Source organism: Lipotes vexillifer, unplaced genomic scaffold (genome assembly GCF_000442215.2).
Source record: "Lipotes vexillifer unplaced genomic scaffold, Lipotes_vexillifer_v1.1 scaffold426, whole genome shotgun sequence".
NCBI lineage: Eukaryota > Metazoa > Chordata > Mammalia > Artiodactyla > Lipotidae > Lipotes > Lipotes vexillifer.
Window position 1 is genome coordinate 1,226,417 of NW_006779491.1, and position 18,971 is coordinate 1,245,387.

At 42.8% G+C, this 18,971-nt stretch overlaps 1 protein-coding gene across 1 annotated transcript in view; it reads right to left on the reverse strand.

Annotated features, from left to right (window-relative positions):
- Positions 1 to 18,971, reverse strand: part of ITGAM (integrin subunit alpha M) — a 37,432-nt gene that overhangs the window by 5,936 nt on the left and 12,525 nt on the right. The window contains exons 9-21 of the mRNA XM_007452677.1: positions 18,161 to 18,311; positions 17,102 to 17,175; positions 14,323 to 14,452; positions 13,910 to 14,052; positions 8,390 to 8,530; positions 8,092 to 8,301; positions 4,128 to 4,258; positions 3,418 to 3,581; positions 1,161 to 1,315; positions 936 to 1,067; positions 690 to 763; positions 316 to 457; positions 98 to 220 (exon numbers count right to left, since the gene is read on the reverse strand). Of these exons, the coding sequence (XP_007452739.1) occupies positions 98 to 220; positions 316 to 457; positions 690 to 763; positions 936 to 1,067; positions 1,161 to 1,315; positions 3,418 to 3,581; positions 4,128 to 4,258; positions 8,092 to 8,301; positions 8,390 to 8,530; positions 13,910 to 14,052; positions 14,323 to 14,452; positions 17,102 to 17,175; positions 18,161 to 18,311 (1,770 nt within the window). The remainder of the gene's footprint in view (positions 1 to 97; positions 221 to 315; positions 458 to 689; positions 764 to 935; positions 1,068 to 1,160; positions 1,316 to 3,417; positions 3,582 to 4,127; positions 4,259 to 8,091; positions 8,302 to 8,389; positions 8,531 to 13,909; positions 14,053 to 14,322; positions 14,453 to 17,101; positions 17,176 to 18,160; positions 18,312 to 18,971) is intronic.

The following is an 18,971-nucleotide window of genomic DNA, read 5'->3' on the forward strand; positions in this document are numbered from 1 at the left end:
GAGGGGGAGGAGGAGGAGGAGGAAAGAAGAAGAAGGACTAGGGAAGAATTCAGAGGAAGACAAAGGAGAAAAAGGGAGGAGGAGCCAGCAGCCTGACCTCTGAGTTGTCTGGGAAGATGGGGTGGTTTATGCTGCAGCTGGCGCTCTTCAAGGTCCCAGACCCTTCAGTGGAGATGTCAGACTCACAGATCAGTCGCCAGGACCGCTGTGAGCGCTGGTTCTGGAAGGCAAAGGAGGCAGAGGTGATGATGTCAAACACCAGCCATGGGGGCAGGGAACGCAAAGTCAGATGGAGCCTGAGAAGGCTTTGGCTACCTGGGCTCCTGACACCCTCCGATAGGACAAGCCAGATGGGTAGAAGAAGGTGACCTGTGTTCTGTAGGAGTCCTCGCCCTGGTTTCTCACAGTCAGCGTCACGTTTAAGTCCCGAGAACCACCCACCACCAGGGTGTCCAGGCTGTGGTGGGAACAAGCCAGGCCATGAGACGCTGAGGGCTTTCCTGCAGCGAATCTGCTCCGGCGGGAAGGAGGCATAGACACTCGGAGAGAGAAGACAGTGCACGAGGCAGCCACACAAACACACCTCTGAGGCAGCTGCTCTGTGCCGGGCTCCTTTGGGGGCCAGGAGAAGAACAGAGCAGAAGATCATGGTGCAGGTCCGGGTATTAAAATGAGGACAGGAAACTCACCTCATAAAACTGAAGGTGATGCTGAGGTCATCCTGGCAAATGCTGTCATTGCCACAATTCTTCTCAAAGGGAAACTGCCAAAAACAGAGTATGAGAAAAATGAAAGGAAATCGTGAAAAGATGTGAAATGAAACAGTAAAATGAAATCTGGAAATAAAATTATGTGAAATGAAATAAAATGAGCTTCAACAACCTTGGCCTCTGGTCCCTTCCACAGCCCTGCTGGACCCCAACTCCCAGACTCACCGAGGCTGTGAAGAGTGTTGGAGCATCTACATCCAGCACTGGCCGGAGGTTCCCAAAAGAGGACATGGGCTTCCCCACCAGAGAGAAGTTGAGGCGCAGGGCAATGGGGGTCACCGAGTCCTCTACGCAATCCTGAGAGACAGTGGGGGGTTGGTGGTCTGCCCTCAGCATCCCAAACCCACCCCATGCTTGGAGGACCCAGGAGTATGGTCACCCTCTGCTCACCAGTAACCGGAGCTTCAGGGTCTCACATTTCTGACTCAGCCCCAACGTCACTATATGTCTGAGAGTGTTGTTCTTTGTCTCATCAAAGATGGCCTGGGAATGTGGGCGACCTGGGTCCAGAGCCAGGTCATATGTGATGGTGCTCTGGGTATCTCCTGAAGGGCCAGGGAAGAATGGTGGTGAGGACCTGGGTTTGGAGTCAGACTGGCAGGAGGTGGAGGCCCAGCTATCTGAATTTGGACATGTTAGCTGACCTCTCTCAGGGCCTCAATTCCTTATTTTTAAATTGAAGATAATAATTGGACCTTCCCAACAGAAAAAACGAAATAGTGCCTACAGAGCATTTAGCATAGTGCCTGCCACACAGTAACTGCTCAATAAATAGTAGCTATTCTGTCACATACTGGAAAATTAAGTATATTTTTTCTGGCTGCTTTTAACTTTATTTCTGTCTTTGGTCTTCAGCAGTTTGTGCCTTAGAATGGTACAATGTCTAATGTTATCTTGCTTTGATTTGGTAGAGAATCTTATTATTTTTTATTTTTTTGGCTGCATGGCATATGGGATTTTAGTTCCCCAACCAGGGATCAAACCCACGCCCCCTGCATTGGAAGCAGGGAGTTTTAACCACCAGACAGCCAGAGAAGTTCCTAATTTGGTAGAGAATCTTGATGTTTTTCATCAATTTTAGAAAATTCTTTACCACCATTTCTTTTTTTTTTAATTTTTATTTTATATTGGAGTATAGTTGATTAACAGTGTTGCGTTGTTTTCAGGTGCACAGCAAAGTGATTCAATTATACATATACTTGTTTCTATTCTTTTTCACATTCTTTTCCCATTTAGGTTTAACTTGCTTCTTTCTTATTCTCTCTCTCTCTCTCTCTCTCTCTCCCTTCCTTTTGGAATTCCAATTACATGTTTATTAGATCTTTCACCATGTCCCATATGTCTCCTATGGTTTATTTTTCATCCTTTTTTCTCTCTGTGTGTTCATCTGGATACTTGCAATTTACTTACCTTCCAGTTCACTAATTCTCTGTTCTACTTGTTTAAAATATAAGTATAGTTGATTTACAATATTGTGTTAGTTTCAGGTGTACAGCAAAGTGATTCAGTTATACATATATTTTTTCAGATTCTTTTCCATTATAGGTTATATGAGATATTGAATATAGCTCCCTGTGCTATACAGTAAATCCTTGCTGTTTATCTATTTTATATATAGTAGCATATATCTGTTTGTTCTGCTTCTTATCCACTATTAAATCTATTGAATTCTCAATTTCATTCAGTGTATTTTTCAGTGCTCGTGTTTCCATTTAACTCTATTTCATGAATTCCAGGTTTTCTTTGAAGTTCTCCATCATTTCCTGTTTTTTCTTGAAGATATTAATTTTAGTTATCTTTTAAATTCCTATCTGATAATTCTAATTGCTGAATCACCTATGCGTCTATTCCTATTGTCTATCGTTTCTCTTGGTTTGCTGGTTTCAATGGACATTGTCCCAGTAGAAGGACCAAGGTGTTTTTTAAGGTCCCTCTCAAATCTCAGCTTACTAGATTTCTGTTCAACTCTTGAGCTCTCCAGTTGTTGTCTTCCACTGAGTTTCTAAGAGTATTGATCTGGACATGCATGGCTTAGAAGTCAGCCAATGACTTACAGGAAATTTCTATGTAGATTTTGGGACACCTTCTCTGTAATTCTCTAGTCTCCAAGACTTTGCTCTCAACTTCTAGCCATGCTGGCTGCCCAAAACTCTGACTGCTATCTCCTCAGTCCGGTAAGATTACTGCTAGAAACAAATTTTATCCCCTCCCCCTGTTTCCCTCTAGAACCACCATTACTCTTCCTCACCCCAAGCACAATGCCACTCTTTGAGAAGAGAGACAAGGAAGGAAGTCAAGTTCGTTGTGATAAAATGCGTATCTGAATGCTTTGTGAGTTTGTGTTTAGCTTTATCAGCTCAACCACCCCTTTAAACGAGTCATCTCTCAGTTTATGAAAAAGACCTGGTTAGTTCACAGGGATGGGGCCCTTCATTCTCTGGAGAACTGAGAGTGTAAAGGAGTGCCACATGCTTACTTCTTTAGGGGTGTTTTCTGGGCCTCCCCAGCCACCCCCCAGCAGGGGAACCACCTGCTCACTCCACCCAAGCTTGAAGAAGGCTATCGGAGCCTGTGAGAACTTTACTCTGGGCCACCCGTCCATGTCCCCAGTCACTTAACCTCTTGAGACCTACCCACCCAGCCTCACCTTCTCTCAGCCTGTCCCGTGTGTTCTTGTGGACACGGAGGCAGACTCTGACCTCCCCAGCGATCTTTCCTTTCACCACCCGCTCACGACACTCATACACATCCCTTGCCACTTCCCTGGGTGTGAAATCCATGGTCACCTCAACTTTCAGCACCGGCTGGGACCTGTGGGGGGACACCAGAGGGCCCTCAGGGGTCTTCATACAGCAAAGCCACTCCTTCAAAAGAAGATACCTGGGAGACTTCCCTGGTGGCACAGTGGTTGAGAATCTGCCTGCCGAGGCAGGGGACACGGGTTCGAGCCCTGGTCCAGGAAGATCCCACATGCCACGGAGCAACTAAGCCCGTGTGCCACAACTACTGAGCCTGCGCTCTAGAGCTCGTGAGCCACAACTACTGAGCTTACGTGCTACAACTACTGAAGCCTGCATGCCTAGAGCCCACAAGCCACTGAGCCCGCGTGCTGCAACTCCTGAAACCCGCACGCCTAGAGCCCATGCTCCGCAACAAGAGAAGCCACCACGATGAGAAGCTCATGCGCCGCAACAAAGAGTAACCCCTGCTTGCCGCAACTAGAGAAAGCCCGAGCAGCAACGAAGGCCTAATGCAGCCAAAATAAATAAATAAATAATTTTTTAAAAAAATTATTAAAAATAAAAAGAAGTACATATGTTTAAAAAAAGAAAAAGAAGATACCTGGTGTGCTCTCACCTGAGCAGCAGCACGTGCCCCTGAGCCCCTACAGCCAGGTCCACCAGTCCATCCACTGTGAGGTCCTGGCCCCCGCTCAGTGACTGCCCAAAATACTGGAGCCTCGGAGAGAACTGGGAGCCTGTGATCCGCTGAGGGTAGAAAAGAGGAGGAGAGAAACGGGTGGGAAAGAACAGGAAATAGTGTAACTCAGTCTCCTGGGATGACCCAAGGAGAGATTGTCTGGGCTCTACTCAGTCATATCTCCCACACCTTCTCAAGGAATTAGGGTAACTATTAAGCTTTAGACCACAACCTTGAGATGATACCCAAAGTGTCCATCAATTACTGGGTTTTCCAGGGAAAACAAAAAGTATCACAGGAAAGAAGTGATATAGTACATTATTTGACTCAGTTGAATCTCTTTTACATGGCCAGGAAAATGCAAACACTGAACATAGATCTAACCAAAATTATCATATAAATTTAAGGAATGGGGGGGTGGGATGGGAGGCGTATGAATATGTGGCAAGAGGGGCCTGAAAGAGAGCTCAATCCTCACCTCCCATAGTGGGAAGTCAATGCGAAAACAAAAATCAAGAAGCAGCAAAATAATTGTGCCCTTGGGAAGTATGGAGAATCATTGAAAGAGCTGAAAGTGGTTTCCTCAGGGGAGGGAAAATGAAGAGGAAATCACAGTGTGGGTGTGGAAATTGTTGCTTTTCATAATAAGCTGTTAAGAACAATTTTGACTCTTTATGTGCAAAAGTAACACTGAAAGGATAACAGCCAAATATATTAAGAAATTTTAAAAGTGATTTTGTGACGTACTTAATGCCGCTGAAGTGTACACATAAAAATGGTTAAGATGGTGAGTTTTAGGGCTTTCCTGGTGGCACAGTGGTTGAGAGTTCGCCTGCCGATGCAGGGGACACGGGTTCGTGCTGCGGAGCGGCTGGGCCCGTGAGCCATGGCCGCTGGGCCTGCGCGTCCGGAGCCTGTGCTCCGCAGAGAGAGAGGCCACAGCAGTGAGGGGCCCGCGTACCAAAAAAAAAAACAAAGATGGTGAGTTTTAGGTCATGGATATTTTACTGCCATTTTTTTAAAGTGAATTTATCAACTAGAAAGAATGAGAGAGTGCGGGATGTTGGAAATGTGCTATATCTTAACCTGGGTGGTGCTTACTCGAGTTCACAGATAGGAAAATTCATCACTTGAGATTTGTGTGTTTACTGCATGTACATTACACTGCAAATTTTTTTGAGAAAAAGCGTATTCTGTTGGAAGGATGCTTTGCTTTGAAATTATATAATAATGGTAGCTGGGAGAGCCACAGCAGTTTTGCTTGTCCGCATACTGATCACCCCAGCCCCAGTCACAGGAAAAGAGCAAAAAGTAAAAAATGCAAACAGTACAGCAATAGTATTGCATGACCCTTTTTGCATTTGTTTTTAATTCCAAAGTCTGTGGGGTGGGAGTGGGTATATGGGTGGGTGAGAGCAGGTATGTAGGTGTGGGTGAGGGTGGGTGAGGGTGTGGACCCTCCCCTCACCTTGTTTTCCTTTGCAGGTGCAGATAAGGGGAGGGTGTTAAGACTTTCACTGTTGTTTTTTCTTCTTCTTTCCTTATTATTTTACAAACCCTTGTGTCGAGGGCTGACTTTCAATAGATCGCAGCGAGGGAGCTGCTCTGCTACGTACGAAACCCCGACCCAGAAGCAGGTCGTCTACGAATGGTTTAGTACCAGGTTCCCCACGAACGTGCGGTGCGTGACGGGCGAGGGGGCGGCCGCCTTTCCGGCCTCACCCCGTGTCCCAGGACGAAGGGTTCTCCGCGCCGGACCCCGGTGCCGACGCGCGGCGGGGCGCGCCGGCGGGAACGGCGGGGGACCGGCTATCCGAGGCCAACCGAGGCTTCCGCGGCGCTGCCGCATCGTTCCTCCCGGGCGGGATTCTGACTTAGAGGCGTTCAGTCATAATCCCACAGGTGGTAGCTTCGCCCCACTGGCTCTTCAGCCAAGCACATACACCAAATGTCTGAACCTGCGGTACTGTTTACTTTAGATTTTTTAATTTGTACAAGCATGTAAAGCTTTTTTAATAAAAATGAGGTAAAACCAGAGCCTTCAAATCGCACTTACACAGAGAAACAACAGGTGCCAATGAAAAGAGGCATATTATGGTATTCACACAATTGTGAAAAGAGGCTCCGTGACACAGAGGGAAGAACGTGAGGCAGTAGTGCTTAGCCCGGGCTGCAACTAAAGAGCGTGTGAAAAATACTAGGGCCTATGTAGTGTACTATTCCATACACTAGAATGGGCAAAACTAATCTGTGGTGGAAAATAATTGGAGCAGTAGCTTCCTCTGGGAGGGAGTGGGGTCAGAAATTGACTGGATGGGGGCGGGAGGGAACTTTCTAAAGTGATAATTATGTTCAGCATCTTGATAGAATTGTGGATTATATTTTTCAAAATTCTTTGACTGGCTAAAGATTTGTGCTTTTCCTGTCTGTACATTTTACCTTAAAAATAACAGTAAGCATATTTGAATATTTTGGATTCTAGTTAATGATATACACGCTGAGGTATTTAGGGGTGAAGCTGGACTGGTGTTGCAAATAATTACTTTGAATTGCATTAGAAAAAATAACGATGAACTTGATGGACAGGTAGAAAAAGTCTGTATACAAAGGATGGAGATGTGATAAAGTAAATCTAGTAAAATATTCATCGTAAATTTTAGCTCATAAATATATGGATGTCCACTGGACAATTCTTTCAACTTTGCAGTAACTTTGAAAATTTTCTGAACATAATGTTGAAAAAACTCTACTGATGCCTGGGGCCCTAACCCCAGACCAATTAAATCAGAACCCCTAGTGGCAGGGCCCAGGCACCTGTTTTTTAAGACCTTCAGGTGATTTTGATGTGTGGGTAGGGTTGAACCTCTAGGGTGAGGGATTTGGCAGGAGTGATGAGGAGACAGAGAGAAAGGACAGAAGAAAAATGTGAGGCTGGAAGAAAACCAGAGACCAGAAGCCAGCAGACTGGATGGCCTCAGAGGGCTGTGATGGGAGACTGCCAGAACGTGGGGGTCCCTCCAGACAGTGGGCTTCATCCAGCAGGAAACAGGGAGCCAGTTTAGAGAGGAAACCAGCTGTGGTGACCCACATTTCAAGTGACCAACCATCAGGATCAGCTACATAATTTGCAGGACCCCGTGGGGAGAAAAAAATGCAGGACTCCTTGTTCAAAAGTTATTAAGAGTTTCAAGATGGCCAGAACAGAGCCTTAATCTAAGCACAGCGCCGTTCTGAGAGGAGCCCCGTGTAACTGCACAAGTCACAAGCCCGTGAAGCATGCAGTCCTGGAAGGGTGACCAACCATAGGGCTTCCTGAGCTGTGAGACTTTCAGTGCTAAAACCAGGAGAGACCTCGGCAAACCGGGTCTGCTGGTAATCCTACCAAGACTGAGATTCGGGGCTTCCCTGGTGGCACAGTGGTTGAGAGTCCGCCTGCTGATGCAGGGGACGCGGGTTCATGCCCCGGTCCGGGAAGATTCCACGTGCCGCGGAGCAGCTGGGCCCGTGAGCCATGGCCGCTGAGCCTGCGCGTCCGGAGTCTGTGCTCCGCAACGGGAGAGGCCACAACAGTGAGAGGCCCAGCGTACAGAAAAAATAAATAAATAAATAAAAGACTGAGATTCGGAGGAAAGGAATGTCTACATCCAAACACTTCCAGCTCACCATTCATCACCTCTGAGCCTTCATCTTCTCATCTGTAAAGTGGGAGTGATGATGGCTCTGTGCACCTCCTCTAGTTGTGGTAAGAATGAATCTTTTCTGTGAAGTATGTGTTATTTTTGAAGCTTCCAAAAAGGACCTGCTGGGAGAACTCATCTGGCAGCTGTCGGAACATTGAATTAGAAAGGGACAGATTGGCAAAGAGGCTACAGTTGTAACAAAAACAGTGACCGGGCCTCACCTGGCTGTGGGCGGGGCTGATCCCCAGTCCCGAGGTTCCGTGAAACAGGTAGACAGCACCCTGGTTCTCCTGCTCTCCTGGGGCCCCTATGGCCACGTCCGTCAGCCTGTCCCCGTTCACATCCCCCAGCACCGTCAGAGCTGCCCCAAAGCGGGCCCAGAGGTGGCCTTGCTCCCCTCGCAGGACAGCACCACACTGCCACTTAGCCCTCTGCAGAACACAAACAGTGTCAGGTCCCACCCCAGGTGACCCCTCCACATCCAGATCCCACCCAGCCCGGGTCTCATCAGCCACTCACCCCCCAGGGAAAGCGGCACACGGACACCTGCCCACCCCGGCTCTGCTCATAGTAATGGGGGGCCCCGATGAGAACCAGGTCAGAGCTGCCATCTCTGTCCAAGTCCACGGAGCTGAGGGAGGCCCCGAAGTAGGAGCCGATCTGAAAGAGATAAGGCCAAGATCACATACCTCTTTCCACCTAAAGCAGAGCACGGGGATTTTTCTCCCTGTGAAGAAAAATCATGCCTGCTGAGGAAAACCCTTTGGAGCGGATGTGATCCTCTCTCTGTTTCATGATCAATCCTTGTTTGAATGTACTGCCAGTTAGAGGAGTATATGAAAGAGTTGACAGGTAGTGGGTGAGGATCTACCCCAAATGGTGTTCCAGGGAGATGATTAAGGTAGCAAAGAAATTGGATTTGAAAATACAGACAGAAAAGCCTGGAAAACCAGACAGGATATCCTTTCAATATATTGCAAGTCTTTAGGGAGGTAAGTCAAATTTGGCAGTCTGGCTAACAAGGAATCAACTGGCTTAGATGAAAAACAACTATTGCCACAGGAATTTTTTTGCATGATATTGAGAAATAATGTCTACCTTTAAAAAGAATTTTAAAAGTATGTTCAAAAAACACCAAAATATGTTCAATGTAAATAGGTAGAATTCATCCATAGGAATCATCAATTTAGTCATTCTTTCATTCAATAAACAAGGGTTTGCTATTTGCTAAGCGTGAGGCTGGGTAGTGGAGACAGTGCCTTCCAAGGCTCTAGGTGCAGCAGGGTGGAATGGAGGGGAATAGTAACAGATAAAAGGGAGATGTATATGGAAATTTCAAACTTCTGGGGCAAGTTCTAGGAAGGAAAGTGTAGAGGATGTCAAGACATGACTCACTACAGTCTGATTTCTGCCCCACATACCACTGAGGGAGGCCTCCCAATGGTCCAGTAAAGGCATTTAAGCTTCATCCTAAAGTCAACAGGATTTTTTTGTTTTTAGGTCAAGTTTATTGGGGTATAATTTCCATACAAAAAAATTCAGACTTTTTAGTGTAGTTTTATGAGTTTTGACAAACACATAAATTCATGTAACTGCCACGATGGTCAAGATTCAGAACAGTTTCATCACCCCCAAAATATTCCCTTATGCTGTAATCAACCTCTTCCCTCAGTCACCAGCCCCTGACAACCACTGATCTGTTTTTTGTCCCTATAGTTCTGCCTTTTCCAGAATGTTATATAAATGGAACCATACAGTATGTAGCCTTTTGGGTCTGGCTTCTTTCAACTAGAGTAAGCACCTAGGATTCATCCAAGTTTTTGCGTGTATCAGTAATCTGTTCCCTTTTATTTCTGACTAGTATTCCATTGTATGGATGTACCACAGTTTGTTTATCCGTTCCCCAGTTGAAGGATATTCAGGTTGTTTCTAGCTTTTGGCAGTTACAAATAGAGCTACTAGAAACATTCATATACAGGTTTTCCAGTGAACGTCTATTTTTGTTTCTCCTGGGTAAATATCTGAGTGTTATGGCAAATGCATGTTGAACTTTGTAAGATACTGAAAACTGTTTCCAAAGCAGCCATGCCATTTTCCATTCCAACAGCAACGTCTGAGAGTTTTAGCTGCTACACATCCTTGCCAGAACTTGATATTGCCAATTTATTTCCTTTTTTATGTTAACCATACTAATCGGTGTGCAGTTGTACCTCATTGTGGTTTTAATTTGAATTTCCGTAAGATTTAATGACATGGGACGTGTTTTCATGTGCTTATTTGACAGTTACATATCTTCTTTGGTGAAGTGTCTGTTCAAATACTCCGCTTATTTTTGAATTGGATTGTTTGACTTCTTATTCTTGAGTTTTGAAATCCTTTATATATTCTGGATTAAGTCCTTTGTCAGATATGTAATTTTTTTAAAACAGAAGTAAAATTTGCAAATATTTTCTCCCAGTCCGTAGCTTATCTGTTCATTCTCTTAATGAACAGAGCAAAACTTTCCATTTTGTTGAAGTCTTAGTTATCAATTTTTTTCTTTATGGACCATGCTTTTAGTGTTATATCTAAGAATTCTTTGCCTAACACAAGGTCACAAAAATTTTATCCTATGTTTTCTCCCCCAAGTATAGTAGTTTTAGATTTTACATTTAGCTCTATGATAGATTTAAATTAATCTTAATATGGTTGAATTGACAAGATATGGGTAAGGATTTTGTTCTGTTTTGTTACCATGGATGTTCAATTGTTCCAGCACCATTGAACTCTCCATTGAATTGTCTTTGTGCCTTTACTGAAAATCAATATGTGTCAGGCTTATACTTCAGGCCTATTCTGTTCCACTGATCTTCATGTCTATCCTTTTGTCAATGCCACACTGTCCTGCTTACTGTAACTTTATAGAAAGCCTTAAAATCACATAGTGTATGAATCTTCCACTAAATACCTAATGGTATTTACATAAGATCCTTTTCAAAACTGTTTTGGATACTCTACTTTCTTTGATTTTCCACATAAATCTTAGAATTAGCTTGTCAATTCTACAGAATAAAATAGGATTTTGATTGGCATTGTGTTGAGTCTATAGATCAACTTAAGGAAAAGTGACATCTTAACAATATTAAGTCTTCCAGTCCATGAACACAGTATCTTTCTCCATTTATTTAGGGCTTTGATTTCTCTCATTAGTGTTTTGTAGTTTTCAGTATAAAGATGTTGTACACATTTTGTTAGATTTATACCTAAGTATTTCATGGTCTTTGGTGCCATTGTATTAATAAATGGTCCTTTTTCTTTAAATTTAAATTTCCAAATGTTCATTGTTAGTAGAGAAATACAACTGATTTTTACATATTGATCTTGTATCCTGAGAACTCACTGAAATAAGTTATATAGCTTTTTTGTAGATTCTTTGGGATTTTCCATGCAAAACAATCATCCCCAAATAGAGACAGCCTTATTTTTTCCTTTCCACTCCGCATGCTCTTTTTTCTTTTCTCTTCTTGTCTTATTGCACCAGCTACATCTTCCAATATGATGTTGTATAGGAGTGGTAAGAGTGGATTTTCCTGCCTTGTTTCCAATTTTAGGAGAAAAATATTCTCTTTTACTTTTAAATATGATGCTAGCTGTAGATTTTTTGTAAATGTTCTTTCTTAGGTTGAGGAAGTTCCCTTTAATTCCTAGTTTGCTGAGAAGAAAATATCATGAAAGAATGGATTTTGTCAAATTCTTTCTCTGTATTTGTTAAGATTATTACGTTTTTCTTCTCTAGTCTGTTTTTATGGTGAATTACATTGATTTTTTTTTCAGAATGGCTCTTTTAAATTGAGATAAAATTTACATTACATAAAATTTATCATTTTAAAGTATAAAATTTAGTGGGTTCTAGTATATTCACAATGTTATGTAACCATCACCACGAATTCCAAAACATTTCCATCACCCCAGAAAGAAGCCCTGTAACTGTTAGAAGTCACTCTCAATCCACCCCCCACCATACCCTGGCAACCACTAATCTACTTTCTGACTGTGGGTTTGTCTACTCTAGACATTTCAGATGAATTAAATCATATAATATGTGTCCTTTGATGACTGGTTATTTTCATGTAGCATAAATTTTTCAAGGTTTATCCATGTTGTAGCATGTATCAACACTTCACTCTTTTATGGCTAAATAGTATTCCACTGTATGGATATACCCCATTTTGTTTATCTGTTCATAAGTTAATGAACATTTAGGTTCTTTCTACCTTTTGACTATTATGCATAATGCTGCTATGAGCATTCACGTATAAGTTTTTGTTTGAACAACTATTTTCATTCTGGAAAAGGGTATATACCTAGGAGTGAAATTTCTGAGTCACATGATAAATCTATATTTAGCTTTTTGAGGAACTGTCAAATTGTGTTCCATAAGGGCTGTATTATTTTAAATTCCCACCAGCAATGTATGAGGGTTCTAATTTCTCCACATCCTCACCAACATGTGTTATTTTTCATTTTTTCCTTTAAATAGCCATTCTAGTGGTATCTCTATTGTGTGTGTGTGGTTTTTTTTTCTATTGTGGTTTTGACTTGTATTTCTCTAATGACAAATAAAGTTGAATATCTTTTCATGTGCTTATTGGTCCTTTTTATATCTTATCTGGAGAAATATCCAATCAAATCCTTTGTCCATTTTTACATGAGGTTGGCTTTTTATTGTTGAATTGTAAAAGTTCTTTATATATTCTAAATACTAGACCTTTATCAGATATATGATTTGTAAATAGTTTCTCCCATTCTTTTCATTTTCTTGATAGTGTTCTTTGCTGCTCAAAAATTTTTAATTTAATGAAGTCCAACTAATCTATCTTATCTTTGGTTGCTTGTGCTTGTAGTGTCATATCTAAACAATCGTTGCCAAATCTAAAGTTACAAAAATTCACCTGTGAATCCCTCTAAGAGGCTTATAGCTTTAGTTCTTACATTTAGGTCTTTGATCTATTTTGAATTAATTTTTGCACATTATGAGGTAAGGGTCCAAATTTATTCTATTGCCTGTGGACATCCAGTTGTCCCAGCACCTTTTTTGAAAACCAATTGACCATAGATGTATGGGTTTATTTCTAGACTCTCAGTTCTATTTCATTGGTCTATCCTTATGCTAGTACCACCCTGTCTTGATTACTGTAACTTTGTAGTAAGTTTCAAAATTGGGGTGTGAATCCTCCAACTTAGTTCTTCTTTTTCAAGATAATTTTGGCTATTCTGGGTCTCTTGCATTGTCATACGAAATTTAGAATCAGTTTGTCCATTTCTGCAACATTGTTGAACAAGCCCTGCATCATTATAAACCACAACTGGTCACGATGTACTATCCTTTTTATAGATTGCTGGATTCTGTTTGCTGATACTTTTTTGAGGATTTTAAAAACAGCTTTTGCAGGGGTGATATTCAAAATATTGAACTCCTGGGACTTCTCAGGCACCAACCATGGGCTTAGCTGGAGTGGGTCCTAGAGGTCCACCCTAGAGGTCCCCTAGAAGTCCCCACCCCCTGGAGTGGGTCCTAGAGGTCCTTAGAGGTGCCTTCTCAGGCACCAACCATGGGCTTAGCTGGAGTGGTCACTGACTTCATAGTTTCTGGATCATAGGGAAGTTCAAAGAGTATTGGGGCAAGGGGTCAGAGTGTATGGCAGGTGCAGGGGGGAAGGATGTCTCAAGGAAACAGCTATTTATTGACAGATATAGAATTATTTCAATATTTTAATAAGTAATATGGCTATACTGGTTATGGACTGGTCAAATGCCAGCTTTGTGTACAGGTAGACTTGTAGAGAGCTCTGTACAGATCAAGTGTTGTTATTTACCATTATTAGAAAAGTGAGGACACAACATTCTCAAATGCAAAGTTGGTCCCATGACTCTCCAGCTTAAAGCCCTCTGCTTTACAAAACTCTGCCACACTTGGAATCTGATGACGCCCATCCCAGAAGCCTTCAGCCCCCAGGGTGCCTCTGTTGGCACATCCATGCCCACACACTCTGCACTCACCTGGCTGCCCTTGATTTCAGCGTTTTTCTCCCAAACACCTGCGTCCTTTTTGAATATCACCACCAGGCCGATGTGCTGATATCGAGGCGCCCCCAGAAGCAGGCTTTGCACCCGGTTCCGCAAGATGACTTCAGCAGCATAACCTGAAGATGATGAACTAAGAGGAAAAGCACTGCCCCCTCCAACAGGACTATCCCTTGAGCAGGGGCAGTGGGGCAGCCCCATGCTTGGGAACTTGGGGTAATTGGACCCTGCACTATATTCCTCTTCGTTAACATAATTAAAATGAGGCTTTGAAATTTCTGCCTTTAAACCTATCCCAAGAGTTTATGAAAGATCCAAGGACATCTAAACTAGTTGAGTTATGCCATATCCTGACCCCTTCTTAAAGTAACCCTGCCCTCTCTACTTACCCAGGTAAGCATCATTCATGTCTGAATCTACCCTGGTTGTGTTGATGAAGGTGACTTTATCTTGTGATGTATGCAGAAAGGCTCCACCAGCCCAGTCAAAGCTCCCCACAGCACCCAACAAGGGACCATCCTGGGCAAGAAGGTAGAACAGGATTGAGAAATCTAGAGCTTCAGTGTTATCCCTATCAAAAATCCCAATGGCATTTTTTCACTGAAATAGAACAAACAATCTTAAAATTTGTATGGAACCACAAAAGACCCCAAATAATCAAAGCAATTTTGAGAAAGAACAAAGCTGGAGGCATCACACTTCCTGGTTTCAAACTATACTGCAAAACTATAGTTATCACAACAGTATGGCATTGGCATAAAAACAGACACGTAGATAGATGGAACAGAACAGAGACCTCTGAAATAAACCCATGCATATATGGTAAATCAATATACAACAAAGGAGAGACTAATATACAATGGCGAAAGGACAGTCTCTTCAATAAATGGTGTTGGGAAAATTAGACAGCCACATGCAAAAGAATGAAACTGGACCACTATCTTACACTAGTCACAAAAATCAATTCAAAATGGATTAAAGACTTGAACATAAGACATGAAACCATAAAACTCCAAGAAAACATAGGTAGTAATCTCCTTCACATTTGTCTTGGTGATGATTTTTTAGATTTAACACCAAAAACAAAATAAGCAGTGGGACTACATCAACTAAAAAACTTCTACATAGCAAAGGAAATCATCAACAAAATGAAAAGGTAACCTACAGAGCAGGACAAAATATTTGCAAATCATATATCCAATAAGGGGTTAATATACAAAATATATAAAGAACTCATACAACTCAAAAGTTTGTTTCAAAACCTGATTTTTAAGTGGGTAGAGGATCTGAAAAGACATTTTTCCAAAGAAGACATACAGATGGCCAAGAGGTGCATGAAAAAAAAGTGCTCAACATCACTAATCATCAAGAAAATGCAAATCAAAACCACAATGAGGTATCACCTCACACCTGTTAGATGCCTGTCATCATAAGAGAAGAAATAAGTGTTGTTAAGGACGTGTAGAAAAGAGAACCCTTGTACACTGTTGGTGGAAATGTAATTGGTGAAGCCACTATGGAAAAGAGTATGGGGGTTCCTCAAAACTTTAAAAATAAAACTACAGTATGATCCAGCAATTTTACTTCTGGGTAAATATCCAAAAGAAATGAAAACACTAACTTGCAAAGGTATATGCAACCCCATGATCATTGCAGCATTTTTTACAATTGCCAAGACATGGAGGCAACCTAAGTGTTCATCAACAGATGAACAAATAAAGAAAATGTGGTGTATATGTACACAATGGAATATTATTCAGCAAGTAAAAAGAAGGAAATCCTGCCATTTGTGACAACATGGATGGACCTGGAGGATAATGCTGAGTGAAATAAATCGGAGAAAGTCAAACACTGCATGATCTTACTTATATGTGAAGTTAAAAATAACAAACATACATACAGAGAACAGACTGGTGATTGCCAAAGGCAGCGGTGGGTGGTGTGCAAAATGGGTGAAAGTGGTCAAAAAGTACAAACTTCAAACAAAATTGAGTTATTTGTAGTGAGGTGGATGGACCTAGAGTCTGTCATACAGAGTGAAGTAAGTCAGAAAGAGAAAAACAAATACCATATGCTAACACATATATATGGAATCTAAAAAAAAAATTTTTTTTAATGGTTATGAAGAACCTAGGGGTAGGACAGGAATAAATATGCAGAAGTAGAGAATGGACCTGAGGACACGGGGAGAGGGAAGGGTAAGCTGGGATGAAGTAAGAGAGTGGCATGGTCATATGTACACTACCAAATGTAAAATAGATAGCTAGTGGGAAGCAGCCGCACAGCACAGGGAGATCAGCTCGGTGCTTTGTGACCACCTAGAGGTATGGGATAGGGAGGGTGGGAGGGAGACAGGGAGGGAGATGCAAGAGGAAAGAGATATGGGGATATATGTATATGTATGACTGATTCACTTTGTTATAAAGCAGAAACTACCACACCATTGTAGAGCAATTATACTCCAATAAAGATGTTAAAAAAAAAAAGTACAAACTTCCAGTCATAAAATAAATAAATCCTGGTGGTGTAATGTACAGCATGGTGACTACAGTTAATAATAGTGTATTGGGGCTTCCCTGGTGGCAGGGTTGAGGGTCTGCCTGCCGATGCAGGGGACACGGGTTCATGCCCCAGTCCGGGAAGATCCCACATGCCGCGGAGCGGCTGGGCCCATGAGCCATGGCCGCTGGGCCTGTGCGTCCGGAGCCTGTGCTCCGCAACAGGAGAGGCCACAACAGTGAGAGGCCCGCGTACCGCAAAAAAAAAAAATAAAATAATAATAATAATAATAATAGTGTATTGTATATTTGAAAGTTGCTAAGAGAATAAATCTTAAAGTTCTCATCACAAGAAAAAAAAAAATAGTGTAATTGTGTAAGGTGATGGATGTTAACTAGACTTATTGTGGTGATCATTTTGCAATGCTATATACATATATTAAATCGCTATGTTGTGCACCTGAGGCTATTATCATGTTATATGTCCATTATATCTCAATTTTTTTAAAAAAAAGAACAGGATTGACAAGGGAGAGAGAAGGGACCACTGCTGCCCATCAAAGAGGTGCCTCCCAACAAACACCTGTCACAGAGATGAGCCCCCGAACCTTTGAACCTCTTCTCCCTCTTCGTCTTGCCCCCAACCCCAATTAAACAAAAGACCACTTACGGAGGTGAAGACAGCACTGAAGCCTTCCTGAGACATCTCATACTCAAAGGAGCTGGTACTTCCTGTGTGCGTACCTGTGAGGAGACGAACGTTTACATTAAAGAAAGTAGAGGAGCCTAGAAGAGGGGTTGGAAACTCAGGGCTGTGGTGGCCAGACAAAAGGAGGCTCAGATGGAAGCCATGTGCACCCCCCTTTTTCTTACATGTCCTCTGTTATGCTTTCCTTTTTTTATTGAAGCATAGTTAATCTACAATATTAATGTTAGTTTCAGGTGTACAGCAGTGTGATTCAGTATTTTTGCAGATTATACTCCATTAGAGTTGTTATAAGATAGCGCAGGGACTTCCCTGGTGGTCCAGTGGTTAAGACTCTGCACTTCCACTGCAGGGGGTACGGGTTCGGTCCCTGGTCAGGGAACTAAGATCCGCATGCCTCATGGCATGGCCAAAAAAATAAATGAATAAATCAGAAAAAAGAAAAGATAATGGCTACAATTTATATGTTTATTGCTTATCTAGCCATACGCCCCTTTTAAAGGGATGGTGGCTATTTGTCTCCAACTACTTTTTGCCAAGCGGGAATATGGTCCTAAAGGTGTCTAATCTTCCAAATTTTCAAGAGAAATCATAAATCCAGACTGTATATGAACCTTCCCCCAACTTTTAAATTCTTTTATTCAACAAACACTTATTGAGCACCCTTTATGTACCAGGCATTATTCTAGGCACTGGGGATACAGCAGTGAACCAAGGAGACAAATGTTGGCAACACATCCAAATTTGGGGGAAAATACTGTGAGGGATTTGACTCCCCTACCCTCTAATTTTTCAGCCTATAGCCAAGATTGCAAAATTAGAGAGAAAAGTCTAAATCTTTCCATTTCAAAGTAATTGAGCAAGAGAGGCCAGAGTTGCTGGGAAATGGAAGAAGAAAGGAGTTGATGCTGAGGCTCAGGGTTCCAAGGGCTATAGGAGGTTCTTGTTTCTACACGGAAGTATGTGTCTGGGGATAAGGAGCTGCCTTTGGAGCTGCTCCAGGACTACAAAACCTTAGCTCACCCTCAATCGCAAAGATCTTTTCCTGAAGCTGGTTCTGAATGGTCTTCAGAGCTTCAAAGTTATTCACCTGGAACACGTGATCACCACGCGGCTTGGATGCGATGGTATCGAGCTCTTTTAGAGATTTGTCACTGAAGAAGGCATCTCCCACCTGTTACCAAAAAACAGAGGCTGAATCAGACACTTTCTGGGGGTCGCACTCTCCTCCAGCAAAGAAAATTCTGCAGGAAAAGAATCTGAAACAATATCTGTCCAAGGAAGGAATGCACCGGAAGGCCCCTGGGACAGAGCTGCCAGGTACGGTAGAGCAGGTTGTACACTCTACATTCTGTCAAGGGAGAAATTGGGGCTGAAATCCAGCCTTTGGTCCATTTGCAGCCCCTCCTGGTGTGGGGCTGACCTCTCTTCAGAACAAGGGGGCGCTTTCTCCTTCATATGAAGGTGTTTCCTACTTGCCAAGCCAGAGACCTGTGATGATACCTCTTTCTATGTCATGCAAGATATTGTAGTAGTTTGAGGACACTGATGTTCCCAACCCTTTGCGCCTTCCTGTAGCCAAGGCCTTTCCCCGAAGCTGTGCTCTGCCCTCCTCCTCTTGGCAGAGTATTCTGTTCCGCTCATTGTCTCTGGGCTCAGCCATGTGTACTGCTTTAGCCCACACACATTATCATATGTGATAAAAACAGAGGCTGGGGCTTCCCTGGTGGCGCAGTGGCTGAGGGTCCGCCTGCCGATGGAGGGGACACGGGTTCGTGCCCCGGTCTGGTAAGATCCCACATGCCGCGGAGCGGCTGGGCCCGGGAGCCAGGGC